The following is an 18,189-nucleotide window of genomic DNA, read 5'->3' as shown; positions in this document are numbered from 1 at the left end:
TAATCCCTTCACCTGGCTTGTTTTGAATAGATAAATGGAAGGTCATTGCCATGTACATTGTTCTTAAACTCGTAAGAAAAAATACACATGATATGTCGTTTAATTTTTGTTTCAAAACGGTGCGTTTGTATTTAAAAGGAGAATAAACAATGCTCATTTCACGTTAAACAAAATCATGAAAATTTTTAAATAAACTCTACAACCTAATTATAATTAAATGTACAGAAATCACAGATAATAAGATACGCTTATTTCAAATTAAAGATTAAGAAATATTTATACACTCCCATTTCAATTGAATATTATAGAGATTGAAAACAATAAATATGATTATTTCACATTATAAAAACTTTTTAAAATATTTAAAACTATAAAGGAGAACAAAATAAAAATGCGGCATGCTTATTTTAAGTTAAAGTAACGAACAAAATGCAAAATATTATTTTTAAATTCTTCGATTTAATGGTAATTAAATATGCGGTGAACACAGACAATAAGAAAAGCTTGTTTTACATTATACAAATCTAATTAATAATTTAAAAAATCTCCGTTTGCATTTTCTTCAGACAATCAGAAATAGTTCCCTCCCACTATAAATTTTAATGTAGTAACCGATAAGCTTACATATAAGAAATCATTTTTTCCGAGCGGCCTTTAAAAGCAATTATCTTATATTTACATTCTCGTTGTCTCACCCATTCCTCTTATACGCGAGTTTCATGTCGCCAGCTAATAATTTTTAAAGCTTTGTCACAGTGCATCACGTTTCAAAATTCATTTGAGAACGAAAATTTACATTTGTTCGGATCAGATTTCTGCACATTTAAAGAATAAAATTAAAATTATTTCAATCATTTATCATAATACACAGCTCTCCTCTTAAATTGACTGAGCATATTGGGAATTAATTCAATTGCTTTCACAATACACGCTATTAATTGTTTCATATAATTATGAACAAGTAATTTTGTATTAAGGGGAGGCTGAGGTGAAATTTTCGAACAAAACTGAAGAAAAAATGAAAATTTGGTTTTTTCCATTTTTATTATCTTTATTTTGATATTCCAATGTTAGTTTTTGATTTCGTGCCCTTAAAAGTATGAAATTAAAGCCAAGATAACTGTATTACTATATTATTCCCATAATAAACTAATACTTATAATTATTTATATACATTCTCTGAATATATAAATAAAAAAGAAATATTGAAAATTTCTTACAATATGGTGCATGGAGCATTTTATATCAAACGATATAAAGTTTTATAAAATTATTAATATTTACAGAACTATTGTACTTAGAAAGTTGAAACTTGGTATGTCCATTACTAATAACATACTTAGTATCCATGATCAATTTCAATCAAATGGGATAAATTTTGTGGATTTTGAAATAGTCACCTCTGCCTCACCTTAAACTTTTTTATTTGAAATACCTCAAAGGATAACCTATTGAAATTAATGACATTACTTACGGTTCCCCTGTATGTCTACCGTGAAAATTTTGTTTCCCTTAATAATTCTTCCTCTAGCTGTAATTACGTAATAATGGGAAAAATCTCCAGTAATTGCGGAAAATCCGTGATAGTTGGCAGCACTGCCAATGAAATTTAAGGTGTAGCAACTGAAATTAGAGCAGCCTCATTTTCAAGACGTGAATCATCCTACCTACATGTGTGTGAAATATAACAAAAGGTCTGTTACCATCATGAGAATATTGTCTAAATTGCGTGAACATTTTGACAACCCATGTATTGTGGGTCTCTATCACCACGGCATGGCGCGTCCTCAGGTTGCGGATCGAGGAGACGGCCTCCAGATATGGAGGGTAGCTGTGAATATATTCAATAAGCAGTCGCGGACAGCCAATGAGGGGTGGCCCTCCAGCTTGGGGGGTTGGGCGAAGGAGAAACAACCCATCACCGTAAAAAAAAACAGCTTGTTACGAATCCTTCACATAAGCCTCGCAATGGGCCTGATTCTCTGGCACGACCACAGCAAAGGAATAGTTTTGCGATTTGGTACTTGGAATGTTACAAGTCTATATAGAACAGGAGGGGTAAAATTAGTAGCAAAAGAACTAGCTAGATATAGAATAGACTTTGTGAGAGTACAGGAGGTTAGGTTAGATGGGAATAGCATGAAATTTATCTTTTGAAGAGGTGGAGAAGTTCAAATATCTTGGAGCAACAGTAACAAATATAAATGATACTCGAGAGGAAATTAAACACAGAATAAATATGGGAAATGCCTGTTATTATTCGGTTGAGAAACTTTTATCATCCAGTCTGCTGTCGAAAAATCTGAAAGTTAGAATTTATAAAACAGTTATATTACCGGTTGTTCTGTATGGTTGTGAAACTTAGACTCTCACTTTGAGAGAGGAACAGAGTGTAAGGGTGTTTGCGAATAAGGTGCTTAGGAAGATATTTGGGGCTAGGAGGGATGAAATTACAGGAGAATGGAGAAAGTTACACAACACAGAACTGCACGCATTGTATTCTTCACCTGACATAATTAGGAACATTAAATCCAGACGTTTGAGACGGGCAGGGCACGTAGCATGTATGGGCGAATCCAGAAATGCATATAGTGTGTTAGTTGGGAGGCCGGAGGGAAAAAGACCTTTAGGGAGGCCGAGACGTGGACGGGAAGATAATGTTAAAATGGATTTGAGGGAGGTGGGATATGATGATAGAGACTAGATTAATCTTAATGTTTAGGTGAGGGGTTTGGATTTTTTCCATTGCTGGTTGTCACAATAAAAAATTAAGACACAACGTTTCGAAGGGTAGTTCTCCCTTCGTCTTCAGGTGGAAGGAAGGAGAGAAGAGGAAAAAAACCTACTGTTCTCTTCTCTTCTCTTCTCTCCTTCCTTCCACCTGAAGACGAAGGGAGAACCACCCTTCGAAACGTTGTGTCTTAATTTTTTATTGTGACACCCAGCAATGGAAAAAGTCCAAACCCCTCACCTAAACATTAACGATCCACCATTGCTTTCCAACCCCTCATTTGAATTAATCTTGCTCAGGATAGGGACCAATGGCGGGCTTATGTGAGGGCGGCAATGAACCTCCGGGTTTCTTAAAAGCCAGTAAGTAAGTAAGTACGTATGAAAATATGCTACGCGTATAATCTATGCAGAACAATAACATTTCTTCATCCGCAGAGCGGGTTTCCAACTGGACGCTGCTGCTGTGCTTCTCCTCGTCGGACGGCGACCCGGAGTGCTTCTCCAGGGCCGAGTTGCGAGGGCTGCAGCCGGCGCAGCGCGTGAACCGCATCCCCGGTGTGCAGAGCGTGCTGTGGAGACGCGCCGGCCTGTGCCGCACCGCCAGCCAGCTCTCCGCCCTGCCGGCCCTCGTGCCTCGCCCCCTAGCGCCGGCATGCTTCTCGCTGCCGGAGCAGTACGAGGACTTCCTCAACATCGCCGACGGACCGGGCTTCAACAGCTCGTGGCTGCTGAAGCCTGCGGCGCCGGATGGCGGTCTGGAGCATCTCTCTACCATGCAGTTCTTCAACAGAGTTCGCCTCAAAGAGTAAATGCGTCCTCTCATAGTTATTTCTCTTTCAGGAAAATTACATTTTTTGCCTTGTCTTAGGCGTCGACTTACTCCACAGATTTGAGAAACGGAGTGTAATAGGTAGACTTCGGATTTTAGATAAAATCTACAGAGCGTTCGCCTACGGGTGGGGCCAGGAAAGCGGCCTGCCTGCGGTGTCGCTTGCGGGAATCGTCTATCCGTAAGCTTCCGCTTTCTATACTATACTCTGTAGAGTTTTCATTTTAAAAGTTTAGCAGCAGTAAAGACTGATGTTTTTGAAACACTAACTTCCTGTAACACACGTCTTAGAGATTTATTAAGAGAGCGTGTAAATTATGCACTGATTTCATCAATTTTTTCTCCCGTCAATACTCTTCGTTTTCGCTTAGGAATTGTAGCATTTATCGACCCTGTTGTCCTTATTTTTTTAACAAGACGTCTAAAAGTTTCTCTACCCTGAATTGGAGCACCCGATTATTTCACTTCAAATTGCCTACGCACCTCTCTACATGACTCTGTTTTCACATATGCATCATACATAAAAACTCTTGTTCAAGCGTGAATTTTGCGTTTTGCATTGTTAACAAATTTTACACAACGCTGAATATTTAAGCAACTGTGTCAAGAAACTGCACTGTACGTGTTAAATACTGCAACATCTGGCTCACAACTGATAACTTGTCGACCTTGATGTCCTTGATTGTCGAGCGTGTCTCAACAACTGCGCGCACAAAGCGGTGTATCAGTACATGCCGCTTTCCTGGCCTCACCCGTAGGTGAACGCTCTGTATTTTAATTCTTAAACGATAAGTTCATAAAAACTTGCAAGTACACGTTTCATATAAAAGTATGCCTAAAATTGGTATTTTAATACCATCTAAAATGCCTATTTTGACGATAAAGCCTATTTTAACCTATTAAGTATGTTTTATCTGTAATAAGTCAGAACATCCATTCTTATTTCGAAAATTTGTATTTTAAATTCTAAATGTGTTCCTGGTTCTGTTGGAAATAAAGTACGGGATAAAATGGAGCAAGTTCTGCAGAGACGTGTAGGACTGAAGGACCTGTGTACTGCTTCAGATATCCCAGCAGGGAAGAACACGGATTTACAATGTCACATTCCTGTCCAACTAGTGTCAAAATTGAAATATGCTCCTGTTACTTCAGTGATGTGGAGCGTTCATTTTCAGCATACAAATTTGTGTTGAGTGACAGACGGCATTGCTTTTTAGTAAAAAAAATTAGAAAAAGTATTAGTAATTTATTGAGAAGATAATTATGGACATTAACGGACAAGGCTAGGTAAAAGTTGATTATATTAGACTTGTTTGTGTACTGAATTTATGTCTAAAACTAATTTTTCACATTAATTGTTTAGTTTATGTATACAACTAGTTAGATATTTGTTGTGCTTGTACTTTTTGTAGTAGTGGCATTCAAAATTATTAAATTCTAGAAATGAATTCCTAATGATCTGGAACATGTTTTCAAAGAAAACAATATTTTTAGAGCCTATTTTCAATTCTTTAGAGACTATTTCCTACACTTTTCATCCTATTTTAGGCACCTAAAATTACATTTTAGCGACCTAAAAATCCGTACCCTAGTAATAGGTCTACATGTTTAAAAAAAAACCGGTATTCGTACGGAAGGTGCGTAGTATATCCCTCGCACTCTAAAACTCGTCCGACTATTGTTGAAAATAACCGATTACCAAGTTAAACCGGCAAGCAAAAATAACCGGTGATTAACCGGTTAACCTTATGAAAAATAATCGGTTACAAAATAACCAGTTATTTTGCCAATTTCTATGCTGGAGCTTTAAACGTTTCTGTACTGTATAATAGTCTTTCTCGATATGATTCAACGACTCACCGACAGTGAGATTGGCAATATAAAGTGCCAGCAAATTATTTCGTCGGCTTAGTGGAAATAATTAACATGAAAAACACACGCATTCTGTTCTGCTACGGGCTTTGAGTAAACAACTAACTGCAAAGACCAACGCGTTGCTCGACATAAAACAACCACGAGGCTCGGTAATAATTCCGGTAAGTTAGGTTTTACTCGCACTGTGTTTGGGATATTACGGCGAACTAATCACTACATACGTTCTACAATAACAGCTAATAGCATTATCAAAAAAGGACGACAGTAGTGCCAGGAGTAGCAATATAAATTCTCCCAGAACCACAGAGATTTTAATATTCAATTTCGAGTTTATACTACAATATCTCCCAAAGAGAACTTTTAACTCATCAAACTGATAAAGAATTATATGCCTCACCCTGTATAAAGTATCGTTGAAATTATATTATTGTCCTTACAGGCTGAAAGCAATGTTCATAAGGGGTGGTCAGACTATTAATTGGCAGGAAAATCTATTTTAAGGGGCGCTGAATTGAGTTTTGAAACTTTTAAAGTTCTTATTAAATTCTTTCAAATTCGGCGAGTTTTTTGTTTCTCTACGTTTAAATGACAGTACCACATACTGTATCATCAAGCTTCATTCATTAATTCCATAGATATTAATTTTCACGTAATGATATTAAATTATGTGTAAATCCAAAACATCCCTGACGGCTTTAGAATTGTTTTCGCTTTTTTTAATATTCTGTGAAGGACTTACATTTCATGATAAAGACAACTGCGTATGGGCTTTTAAATTTGAGAATCGGTTCATGCGATAAAATTTTCTTACAAATCATAATTTTTCCTTGACTATTACACTCTTACTACGTCATACTACTTTTGACCAATAAAACGGTACGAAAGGACGTATTTCAACCAATCATGGCTGCTTATCGCACAATTTTATCGCGTCCCTAGCATTTGTTTAATTTTATCGCGTCCCTAGCATTTGTTTAATTTTATCGCGTCCCTAGCATTTGTTTCTTTGTTTGCCAACATTTGAAACTGCGCTGGTCTGGACGTCAAAAAAAAAAATATATATATATATATAATTACAAACCACTGCAGTCGATGCACAGCAGTTCAAATATGACTCGCATTGGCATTCCAGAACAAGAATTAATAAAAATCACTTATCATACCTATGCATCTTCTGAAATCCGATTTACAAATAAATGAAGAGCACCATTCGGAAATTCTGAATAAGCTGAATACACCATGTAGGCCTAAATCAACGAGTTCCACTTCTATTACGCACACGTCCAATATAATATCAATTGAACCACCAACCACATTCAAATTTGAAAATTGTTCATTCAATAATTATTCCTTTTAAAATTATTCATTCGGAAATTCTGAATAAGTTGAATACACCATGTAGGCCTAAATCAACGAGTTCCACTTCTATTACGCACACGTCCAATATAATATCAATTGAACCACCAACCACATTCAAATTTGAAAATTGTTCATTCAATAATTATTCCTTTTAAAATTATTCATTCGGAAATTCTGAATAAGTTGAATACACCATGTAGACCTAAATCAACGAGTTCCACTTCTATTACGCACACGTCCAATATAATATCAATTGAACCACCAACCACATTCAAATTTGAAAATTGTACATTCAATAATTATTCCTTTTAAAATTATTCATGTTTATTTTTTATGTCATCGCCGTTAATTAAAACTTTTCTAACACTTGTGTATATTAGTTAGGTTATGTTATAGCTTCTGCTCTGAGAGGATAAAAAGAACTTCTGCTATATGATATTATGGATAGTCACGTATCAGAGATTGTTTAATATTAAGATTTATTGAATAGTAATCATTACAGTGTCTGTATAAAGACACTACTGCCATCTAGCATGCATCTAGCGTAATATTTGTAATGTTGAGATGGTACAATAATACATTTGAAGACAGTTGTATTTTCGTAAGCCAATTAATATTTTATTGTATTGGAGTACTTCGTTACTTCTAATCTTTATATACTTTCCTCTAATCGTGTAATACTCAATTAAATCCCACTCGAGTTTTGATTTTCTCTAGATAAATCAAAACGTCTAGTGAGATTACTGTTGATATTTTTTTTTAATTTTTAGAAGTTAAAAATTCATATCAGGAAAAGTTTTCAGTGAAGAGTCGATTCCATGCACAGCTTTGTGTATTGCAATATGTATAGTATTCTTGCAAAGTTTCATGTAAATCGGAGCAAATGGAAACCGCTAGGAACTTCATTATTGACCAAACACATAGTTTTGAGAAAACGCAATTTTTAGCGGGTGTAGCATTTTAAAAATGATCGCCAGACCTTTAAAAGTAGTAGGTGGGGGACTAAATATAGGACAGAATGCTAAACAAATGTATAAGGTAAAATAATAATTATTTATTTAAAAAAAAATATATATATATATATATATATATATATATATTTACTCTTTTTATCAAAAATTCAGTCCTGATGTCCCTTAAGTATAAGTCTCTAAGTATATTAATGAGAGAAAATCAAAAGGTTTAAGTATGTACGAAATATTTCCACGAAAAATTGGATAGCCAATCATTTGTTGCTAAAATATAAAACATTTTATGCTCGACCATGCCGAAATGTAGTAATTATACACCTGGTAGCAGTCCTTTAATGCATGTCATTAAAGTACACCTATTCATTAAAGTTCAGGTTTTCGATTATTCTCGGATATGCAATCGAAAGACAACTAGGGAAAGGTCACGGAGGCTGGAAATCCAATATTGTCGCAGAAGGTTATGTTCTGTTACTATAATAATTAGCGTTAATTGTATATAATATTCAAATAAATTCAATTTGTCATCTCGTTTTTCAATGTCGAATTAAATTTCAAGGTTATATCAAGATTAATTTTTATCTTACTCTCTAGATTATATCAAGGTCGTCGACATTCGTTTCTCGGAAAAAATCAATACTTTCGCGTCTGCGCACATCTCACAATTGATGAGGTAGGCTATTGCACTCACTCACATAACAATAACATGGATACTTATGAATAATTTCAAGTTAGAAATATGGTCGACCATAAAAAGTCGTATGAAACTTGCCTATAATGGTAATTAAGACGGTCGTATGAAAATTATGAAACTCGCTTGCGCTCGTTCCATAAATATCCTCGCGTCTTAATTACTGCCATTATAGGCTCGTTGCATAATGTACTATTAAAAAATACACAATTTTTGTGTATCGCTCAAATTAAGACTTTCGTAAGAAAATGTAAATTTCGCAAAAATGTGGGTGAAAAAAAAATATTGTTACAGACGAATTATATTTAACACTAAACGTGTACAAATTTTTAACCACAAATAAAAATCATTTTTCGCGTATATTACTAATATCAAAAAATACACCTCTGATTATTATTATTATTATTATTATTATTATTATTATTATTATTATTATTATTATTATTATTATTATTATTGGGCGGCCGGATAGCTCAGTTGATAGAGCAGCTGGCTACGGACTGGAAGGTCCGGGGTTCGATCCCAGGTGGTGACAGGATTTTTTCTCGTTGCCAAACTTTCAGAACGGCCCCGAGGTTCACTCAGCCTCCTATAAAATTGAGTACTGGGTCTTTCCCGGGGGTAAAAGGCGGTCAGAGCGTGGTGCTGACCACACCACCTCATTCTAGTGCCGAGGTCATGGAAAGCATGGGGCTCTACCTCCATGCCCTCCAAGTGCCTTCATGGCATGTTACGGAGATACCTTTACCTTTTTACCTTTTTATTATTATTATTATTATTATTATTATTATTATTATTATTATTATTAATATTGTTGTTAATATTTATTACTACTATTTGTACCGTAATTAATTTAAATAGGATTTTTTTTGTAATGAAGTGAACTGTTGCAGGTTCGCAGAGAGGCAGGAACGCCTCGTGCAACAGTTCCTGCCAAACCAGCTGCGCGTTCTAGGTTTCCCTGTCAGCGTGCAGCTGTTCGTGTTAGTGACGTCCGTGGCGCCGCTTCGCGCCTACCTGTACGGCGAGGGCTTCGTGAGCTTCCGGCACAATGAGGAAAACAACTACAATAAGGTAGCTCAACGACAAATGAGGAATTTGCATAATATGCAATACGAATTTCATTAATGCAATAGACCTAATTGCTTCGCAGATATAAGCCTACGCACAATCATGGTTTACTTCGGTGCGCTTCATCTACCTTGGTTGTGTTGGTCGGTTTATGCTTCTTCCTTTTGAGGTCTAAGGCCTTCTGTTTTCTGGCATTTCATTGTTATGCTTCACTCTCTATAGCAGGCCTGCACAAGGTTTGCTCTCCGAGCCGGCTCACAGCTCATGAGCGGAATGCAGATATTAGCTGCGCTCTGTATAAGGATGGACTGGAAGAAGGGGTGGATCTCGTACAAAATGTACACAAAAGGAAGTACTATTACGAGTGTTTATGAAATGAATTCCCGTTCAGTGTTTGCAAAACTATCTTGGACTATTATTAATTAATAAATACATATTTATTTTACTGAAATAATGAAAATTCTATAGCTACTTAAATGTACAAAATCATTGTGTTATATTTTTATTTATCAGTACATCAAAACAAGGTTTTATGCTGTTGGCAGCTGACAGTAACAGTAGCCTACTGATCGTAATGAAACTTCAGTTACAGTTGTTCGATGTCTGCCTTTATTAAAGTTGATTATAGGAAACAGTTGCTCGCAAGTATAAATGTTGAGCCAAACATAGCAATCATTTTCACAGCCAGTCTGTGTAGTCGTGGATATTATTGCTAATGTTTGGTCGTGTAAAACTCAACCAGGCTAGTAGTATTATTCAAACGATCTTTAGCCCGTAGGACACATTGCAGATCAATAAGTTCGAGCTGTAAGTCGTTAAATGTTATGTTCCGTCTTTTAGATTCCTCCGTACTGTACTGTAGCAGTAGTTAAGAAACGTGCAACTTACTGAGAATAGGCCTACACACTGCACTCCACTAGATAACTGAGTGGTCGTTTCCCTCTCCTCTACCTATAGCAAGTCTATGTCATTCTGACGTATCTTCCTCTCCGTTTCGGCGAGCGGTAAACACGGCTCTCCCGCTCGGAAGGAGCGCGCGCGCTCGTTGAGCGCTGTTTGTGCAGGTATGCTCTATAGGATTTTATAATATAAAAAAACGAGAAACACATCTATTTGACGGCTCGAAATATAAACAACTCTGTCATCAAATCATAGGGCTCCAGACTGAATTTACCGACAATTTCCAAACATCAAGGGTGGAGACTATGACAAGCGAAAACGCGGAACCAATCAGTGCAGGAATGTATTGCGGGCTGCATCGGCTCACAGCCGCTAAGGGGCAAGATGCGCGGGAGATAAGGTGATAGGTAGGGGTGGCATTTTAGACTCTCGTCTTCGAGCAATGCTTTCCCCTAGAGCGGTCATTGGACTGCTCCCTCCACTCACCACTTGCGCAAACGAATTTTTTCGGTTCCTATACTCCACAGATTCCAGAAACGGAGTACAGAATATTTAGCGTTGATAAGATTGGTGATATCGAGATGGAAATTTTTAATATATTTAATTTTTTAATCCCCTTGTGTTTATTAAGTATTTCTTGGTGGATAATTCAGTCATTAATATTTCTTTTATGTTTTATATTTATGTTATTTGGCGAGATGAGGACGAGGATTCGCCATAGATTACTTGACATTCACTTTACTGTTGGGGAAAACCTCAGAAAAAATCCAACCATAGAATCAGTCCAATATATGGATCATACGAGACAACGAGGAAGGCAAAAAATAGGAAAGATTGGAGAATGCTGGGTTTGCAGTGAAATACCTGCCATTGGGCAGCCCATGCGGGAATCGAACCCCGCCCGAGCACAAATCTGGAATCGGTAGGATTCGCCTCAGCCTTCTGAGCTACTCCGATGGCCTCAGAGATAATTAATTTTGCATCAGAGTTGTCCCTATCTGTCCAGACAGCCAGGTTCAAATCCCGGAAATGTGTTGTGGATAAACACGGATGGATTTGGGGCAGATGTTCTTAAGGTACTCCCGTTTGTTCATTTCTGCATTCACAGACAATGACACGTGTTAACGGATCGATGAGGCGTCTATGAAGGTACTCATGGCTTTAGTCCAGTGAATCAGGGAGTAAAGGCTGGTTCACAATAAGCCGGGAACGGAAACGGCAAAGAGAACGAGAACGGAAATAATGTTAAAATAAATGTATTTAAATGGGAGCATTCACAATTAATTATTGTGAATGCTCACATTTAAATACATTTATTTTAACACTAGCCGTACCCGTGCGCTCCGCTGCACCTGTTAGAAATAAATATAAAGTAATTACATAATTAAAATAGGACGTTTGATCCAGGGAACATCCGTGTTTGATAGAAGGATAAATCGTTTAATATGTTACTTAACCTAAATTGTATTTAAATAATTAAAATGCGATCATTTTGGTCCAGAGACCACTCATTTGGTGCAATGACAATTCCTTTAACATGTTTCTTATTTGTTATTACATGCAACCATAGTTTAATGAATGTACAAAATATCCTATTTAGTTTTCTGTGCATAAGAAGCTATTTTAATCTTACCTGTCCTCAATTCACTCAGACGTTACTGTAATAACATTATAGCATTATGTCCATCTAGAGAAACTACACTTTCCAATGTTGAAATAATAATTAATTATACAAATCGGTTAATTTAGCTTCCGATATTACTTCATACAAACACAGAAACATTCTCTTTAGGCTATGTTTAATATCTTTCGATTGTTGTTGTCCAAGGCCCCTTATAGAGGAAGTCATTTGTTCTTATTTCATTGCACCACCTTAGATGGCGTTATTTTAATTTTAAAACTCATTTATCTCATTAAATATCAGTCCTAACAAAATTTTGCAAAGATTAAAACTTATCGGAAATCATTTTTAAAGAAACCTTTGTTATGTAACATTTTTTTACAAAAATCAATAATAAGCGAGATATTTCGATTTATTTAATTCAGGCCCCCCCTATAACCCTCCTTTCAAATAAATTATTTTGAATCCCATATAGCCTAAAATCTAATTTCAACGAACTTAATTTATATTCCAATTTTCATATAAATCGGTTCAGCCATTATTGCGTGAAAAGGTAACAAACATCCAGACAGACAGACAGACAGACATACATACATACAAACAAAAATTTCAAAAAAGCTATTTTCGGTTTCAGGGCGGTTAATTATATATGTTAGGACCAATTATTTTTGGAAAATCGAACATTACCAGAAAAATTTCGGCTACAGAATTATTATTAGTACAGATTATTTCCGTTCTCTTTCTCGTTTCCGTTTCCGGCTTATTGTGAACCAGCCTTAACTCTTACTCATACTCACATTCATAAACTCAGTACAGTACGAAGTCTTTGTAGAATAAATACAAGTCAAGGGACTCAACCCAAGGAGTTTAGAGAGGGATAGAATTATCCAATTGTATGTAAAGAATCCAACCCAGGTCGTCTGACTGTAGGCGAACACAGACGCAACGATCGGTTTCACAATCCGTCGTACAATTGCACTTAGTTCGATCCTCATATTGCAACTTGCAGTACGTCGCGGTCGACTTGGATGACAGTACAGAGCTCCCATAAAATCTGTCGCACTACCGGCATATCGAACGACAGGTTACAACGTACAGAGATTGTAACGACCGATAATAATATTTGTAGTACAATTTCGCATATCGTATGCCAGGTGTTGTGATTGTTTTTTATATAATTGAATCGGTTATATTTGAAAGGAACCAAGTCCATTTTTTTAAGTTTTGAGATAATCGAAAAAAACTGTTTTGTGAGTACTCTATCGAAGATTAAACCAAAATATATTGTGCACATAAAATATAGGCATACAGAATTATTTTAGAATCTTAAAAATATTCGCACAGTCATTAGAATCTTTCTAATTTAGAAAATACGTCATTGGACTTAGTTCTTTACAACATGGAAATGCTCTATTTATAAAAATGTAAAGACATTTTGGCTTATAAAACAAATTGGGAATTTATTAAATCACCTGTAATGCAAGTCTTAAGAAAAAAAATCAACTATGAAACATGTTACTTGCATGGTGCAGTATAACATACATTATTTTCACAATATACAAAGAATGTTTACAACAATTCAGATAACACATTGACATATACAAGAGCACGAATAACATTTCCAGAAGGCAGTTTTAACGCAAAGTAAACGCTTGTCAGCATGTGTCTTGAAGCTGCTAAATTTGTCTCACAATACCGCGTAACTAACAAAATGTAGTCAACGGCAGAGTTCCAATACCGCGTAAGTGACATGGCCAAATGTCTACGGCCACGATCATCCATTTTCATTTAGTTACAAATTAGTTGAGCTATTTCATAGCCATACACCACTTCTCAAGACAATTGAGTTATTTTTACGGTTTTTATTCGGTTTTTTCATTCTCCTGTAAAATTTACATTTTGTCAGTTACGCGGTATTGGTTCTTAAGCGACGATATTCTCCATGGACTAAAAAAAAAAAAAATTTGGGAAGAATTTAGAGGATTATATGGACAAAATACTTGCTTGTGGGATGTGAAGTCAAACGATTATCTTCATATGAGTTTCCTGTTGCCATATATATTAGGGTGAGAGATAATCTTCCCTCTGCAGTTATTAAATCCCTTATTATCATATTTTACTCCATAATTTTCTCTCTTACTAAGTTCCATAAAGCGCTTAATGTTTCACAATCCATTCCTGAATATTATTTCTAATCTACAAATTCATTTTCACGTAACTCTCATACTAAATTCATATGAGAGTACATATTTTTTTAACAACCAGTCCTTGCAACACTTTATTTTCTTTTCCTTCCCTTCAATATCATCTAACAAAGCACTACCCTCTTCTTCTTTGACGGCATGGTAGTATACGGATACTAGTTTTTCCGTCCCCGACTACTATTCCGCGAACACTACCAATATGAGAACATTCATATTTTAGCGATCAGTAGAGATGGTAGACCAAATATGATGGTAGACGTGAATATGTTAGGAGAAAATCCACAAACGATTAAGGAAAACACGGGAATTTTACTGGAAGGTAGTAAAGAGATAGGTTTGGAAGTAAATCCCGAAAAGACAAAGTATATGATTATATCTCGTGACGAGAATATTGTACGAAATGGAAATATAAAAATTGGAAATTTATCTTTTGAAGAGGTGGAGAAGTTCAAATACCTTGGAGCAACAGTAACAAATATAAATGATACTCGGGAGGAAATTAAACACAGAATAAATATGGGAAATGCCTGTTATTATTCGGTAGAGAAGCTTTTATCATCCAGTCTGCTGTCAAAAAATCTGAAAGTTAGAACTTATAAAAGTTACATTACCGGTTGTTCTTTATGGTTGTGAAACTTGGACTCTCACTTTGAGAGAGGAACGTAGGTTAAGGATGTTTGAGAATAAGGTGCTTAGGAAAATATTTGGGGCTAAGAGGGAAGAAGTTACAGGAGAATGGAGAAAGTTACACAATACAGAACTGCACGCATTGTATTCTTTACCTGACATAATTAGGAACATTAAATCCAGACGTTTGAGATGGGCAGGGCATGTAGCACGTATGGGCGAATCCAGAAATGCATATAAAGTGTTAGTTGGGAGGGCGGAGGGAAAAATACCTTTAGGGAGGCCGAGACGTAGATGGGAAGATAATATTAAAATGGATTTGAGGGAGGTGGAATATGATGACAGAGAATGGATTAATCTTGCTCAGGATAAGGACGGCAATGTGAGGGCGGCAATGAACCTACGGGTTCCTTTAAAAAATGTAAAAAATTGCACAAAATTGTAAAAATTGTAGAAATTACTAAATTGTAAAACTATAAAAATTTGTAAAAATTGTAATTGTAATATTGTAAAATGTTGACTTGTTCCACATCTTAAAGCTTCATTGCTCATGTAAGATCTATGGAATAAAATGAATGAATGAATGAATGAATGAATGAATGAATGAATGAATGAATGAATGAATGAATGAATGAATGAATGAATGAATGAAAAGCCAGTAAGTAAGTAAGAGATGGAGACATTCGCAACAACAATAAAATGGAAAATGTGTCAAAATGCTGCCAAAATAATTAATTTATGTTTAAAAAGTACCTATATTAGTAAAATAGGTATCTAATTCGCCATAAAATGCGAAGTTAAATGCAAAATGTATTTCTTTCTGCGAAATAAGAGCGAAAATACATTTTACGGGACATTTTCGTGTATTTTAATAGAATTTATCTAAAGGCTCTGCTACATATAAGTTCTTAATTTTTTTTTTTCAAATAGTTCGGTAAATCTACCATCTCTAGCGATCAGTAAAATCGTGCTACCTGTCAAACCACAGTTATTTACGTTTGTGGGAAGAACAGCAAACGACATGTTTGGACGAATTTATGTCCAGCTTGTAGTACGATATATGTCGTTCCGTCTGTGGGCCGTTGAAAAGTTGAACCACAACGCAGATCTTATCAGTTGACGAGCGCCACATTAATAAGATTGCTTAGATTAAAAGCCACAATTAATTAATGAATTCGTCTTCTGTTAGTAACATCCGTCTGTTGGTGTTTTACGTGTGTTAAATCCAGACAATTGACAACACAGTCGTTTCATGCTGACGCACAACAGTTTTCATTAGCCTCCACCGGATATTATGAGTCTTTCTTAATGGACGCCTATTGTACTATTGTCATTGCGACCACATTAATAATTTGTTGGGAGTTCGGGACAGGTGCGTACCTTGCTCTGCGGTTAATGTAATGGATCGGGGGCGGAATCGATGAAGCACAATATTACGTGAAGAAGTAGTCGATGCCGCGATTTCCACACAATCGTCAGCCTTGCTAATCCTCCTAATGCCGAGCAATCATCAAGTCTGCGTGCCTCGTAATCTAACTATCATTAGCATGAAAACCACGGGTCCGAATCACATGATTATTATACAGGGTGTTAAAAAATTATCCAATATTTTAGGAGGTGCTAGTACGCATCAAAACAAGAAAATAATGTCTAATAAACACGGGTCCTATAACACACACTTTCTGAGATCTGAACACTTGTTCATAGTAGGTGCTCAATTCAATTCAATTTATTAAGCCATTAAACATACGGTGATAGGCTTCGTCACAAAAAAAAACATACATTTGAAAATACACATATAATTGAAAACAGTAATTAGAATGAAAACACAAAACATTTTGAAACTCCAAAATTAATGAAAACACTTCACTCTTATGTAATAATTGTAACTAAACTAAATAACTTTATTTATTAAAAAACAATTTCTTATGAATTTATGTTAAGAAACTCATCTACAGAGTAGAAAGGATTAATTAAAAGACAATTATAAAATCTAGCTTTGAAACTATTGGTTGGTAACTTATAATATTGACTGGGAAGCTTATTATATAATTTCATTCCCATGACAGAAAAATTTGTACTAGTTTTATGTAATCTACAGTATGGAATATTAATTTGTTCACTATTTCTAATTTCATGATCATGTATATTGGCTATTAATGAGTAATTGTCTATATTTTGTCGAGTGTAAAGGATTAGGTCGTGTATATATATATATATATATATATATATATATATATATATATATAAATTTATGACAGTTAATATCTGTGATTGTTTGAAAAGAGGTCGACAATGTTCAAGATAGTTTGATTGACATAGAATTCTAATGGCTTTCTTTGCAAAATCAAGACAGTCCCAATTTTGCTACCATTTCCCCCAGAAAATTAAGGCATACCTAATTATCGACTGAAAGAACGAAAAGTAGGCACATCCTAAATAATTTTGAGAAACACAAGTTACTAATTTTCTTTAATAAATATACAACTCTTGATAATTTTATGCATATATATTCGATATGCTTTTCCCATGTTAAACTGGAGTCTATAAAAAGTCCTAGAAATTTGGTATAGTTTTGTATGTTGTCCTTTTTTATTACATGACGTCCACTAATGGCAATGCATTCTTTTGCCCTTCGGCGTAATGAATCACGCACTCTTTAAAATTGACCTGGTTCCTTCATGTGTCCACATAACCAAAGTCTAGGGGATTTAGGTTTGGGGAACGAGCAGGCCAAGTTGTGGGGCTTCCCCGACCAATCCAGCGGTCCAGAAATGTCAGCGTCAGATGTTCACGCACATTGCGGAGAAAATGTGCTGGTGCGCCATCGTACATGAACCACATCTTTAGTCTCTGTTGACATGGCACGTTCTCCAGCAAGGCAGGCAATACGTTAATAAGAAAGTCCTGAAAGTCTCCGTGGTAGCACGTATGGCCCTATTAATCTATCACCAAGAATGACTGCCCATACGTTGGTTGAGAATCGGTACTGATGCCTTGTTTCTTCAACTGCATGGGGATTTTCATCAACCGACACATGCCGATTAAGAAAATTCACATCATCTCTGCTGAACCTCGCTCATATCCGCAACCAGACTTTTATTTTCAGTATTCCTTGCGACGTATCATTTTTCTATGCCGAGGGTGTCAACTACGGTATGATTATCTGGTAGTCTGCTGCAATATAGGGCAGAGCAATTCATTGCCATGAATGGACGTCACATTGAGCACCTCCTATGAACAAGTGTTCAGATTTCAGAAAGTATGTGTTGTATGTTTATTAGATATTATTTTCTTGTTTTGATGCATGC

General features: G+C 35.8%; 1 protein-coding gene across 2 annotated transcripts in view; it reads left to right on the top strand.

Annotated features, from left to right (window-relative positions):
• LOC138707587 (cadherin-like and PC-esterase domain-containing protein 1) overlaps window positions 1-18,189 on the top strand; it is a 496,436-nt gene that overhangs the window by 325,091 nt on the left and 153,156 nt on the right. For both annotated transcript variants that reach the window (XR_011334282.1, XM_069837194.1), the window contains exons 5-6: window positions 3,169-3,538; window positions 9,349-9,529. Coding sequence is in view for 1 of the 2 variants with exons in the window: in XM_069837194.1 (XP_069693295.1) it covers window positions 3,169-3,538; window positions 9,349-9,529 (551 nt within the window). In the remaining variant the exon portion in view is untranslated. The remainder of the gene's footprint in view (window positions 1-3,168; window positions 3,539-9,348; window positions 9,530-18,189) is intronic.

The sequence above is a fragment of the Periplaneta americana genome, chromosome 10, assembly GCF_040183065.1.
Source record: "Periplaneta americana isolate PAMFEO1 chromosome 10, P.americana_PAMFEO1_priV1, whole genome shotgun sequence".
NCBI classification, from domain to species: Eukaryota; Metazoa; Arthropoda; class Insecta; order Blattodea; family Blattidae; genus Periplaneta; species Periplaneta americana.
This window is presented reverse-complemented; position numbering and strand designations above follow the sequence as displayed.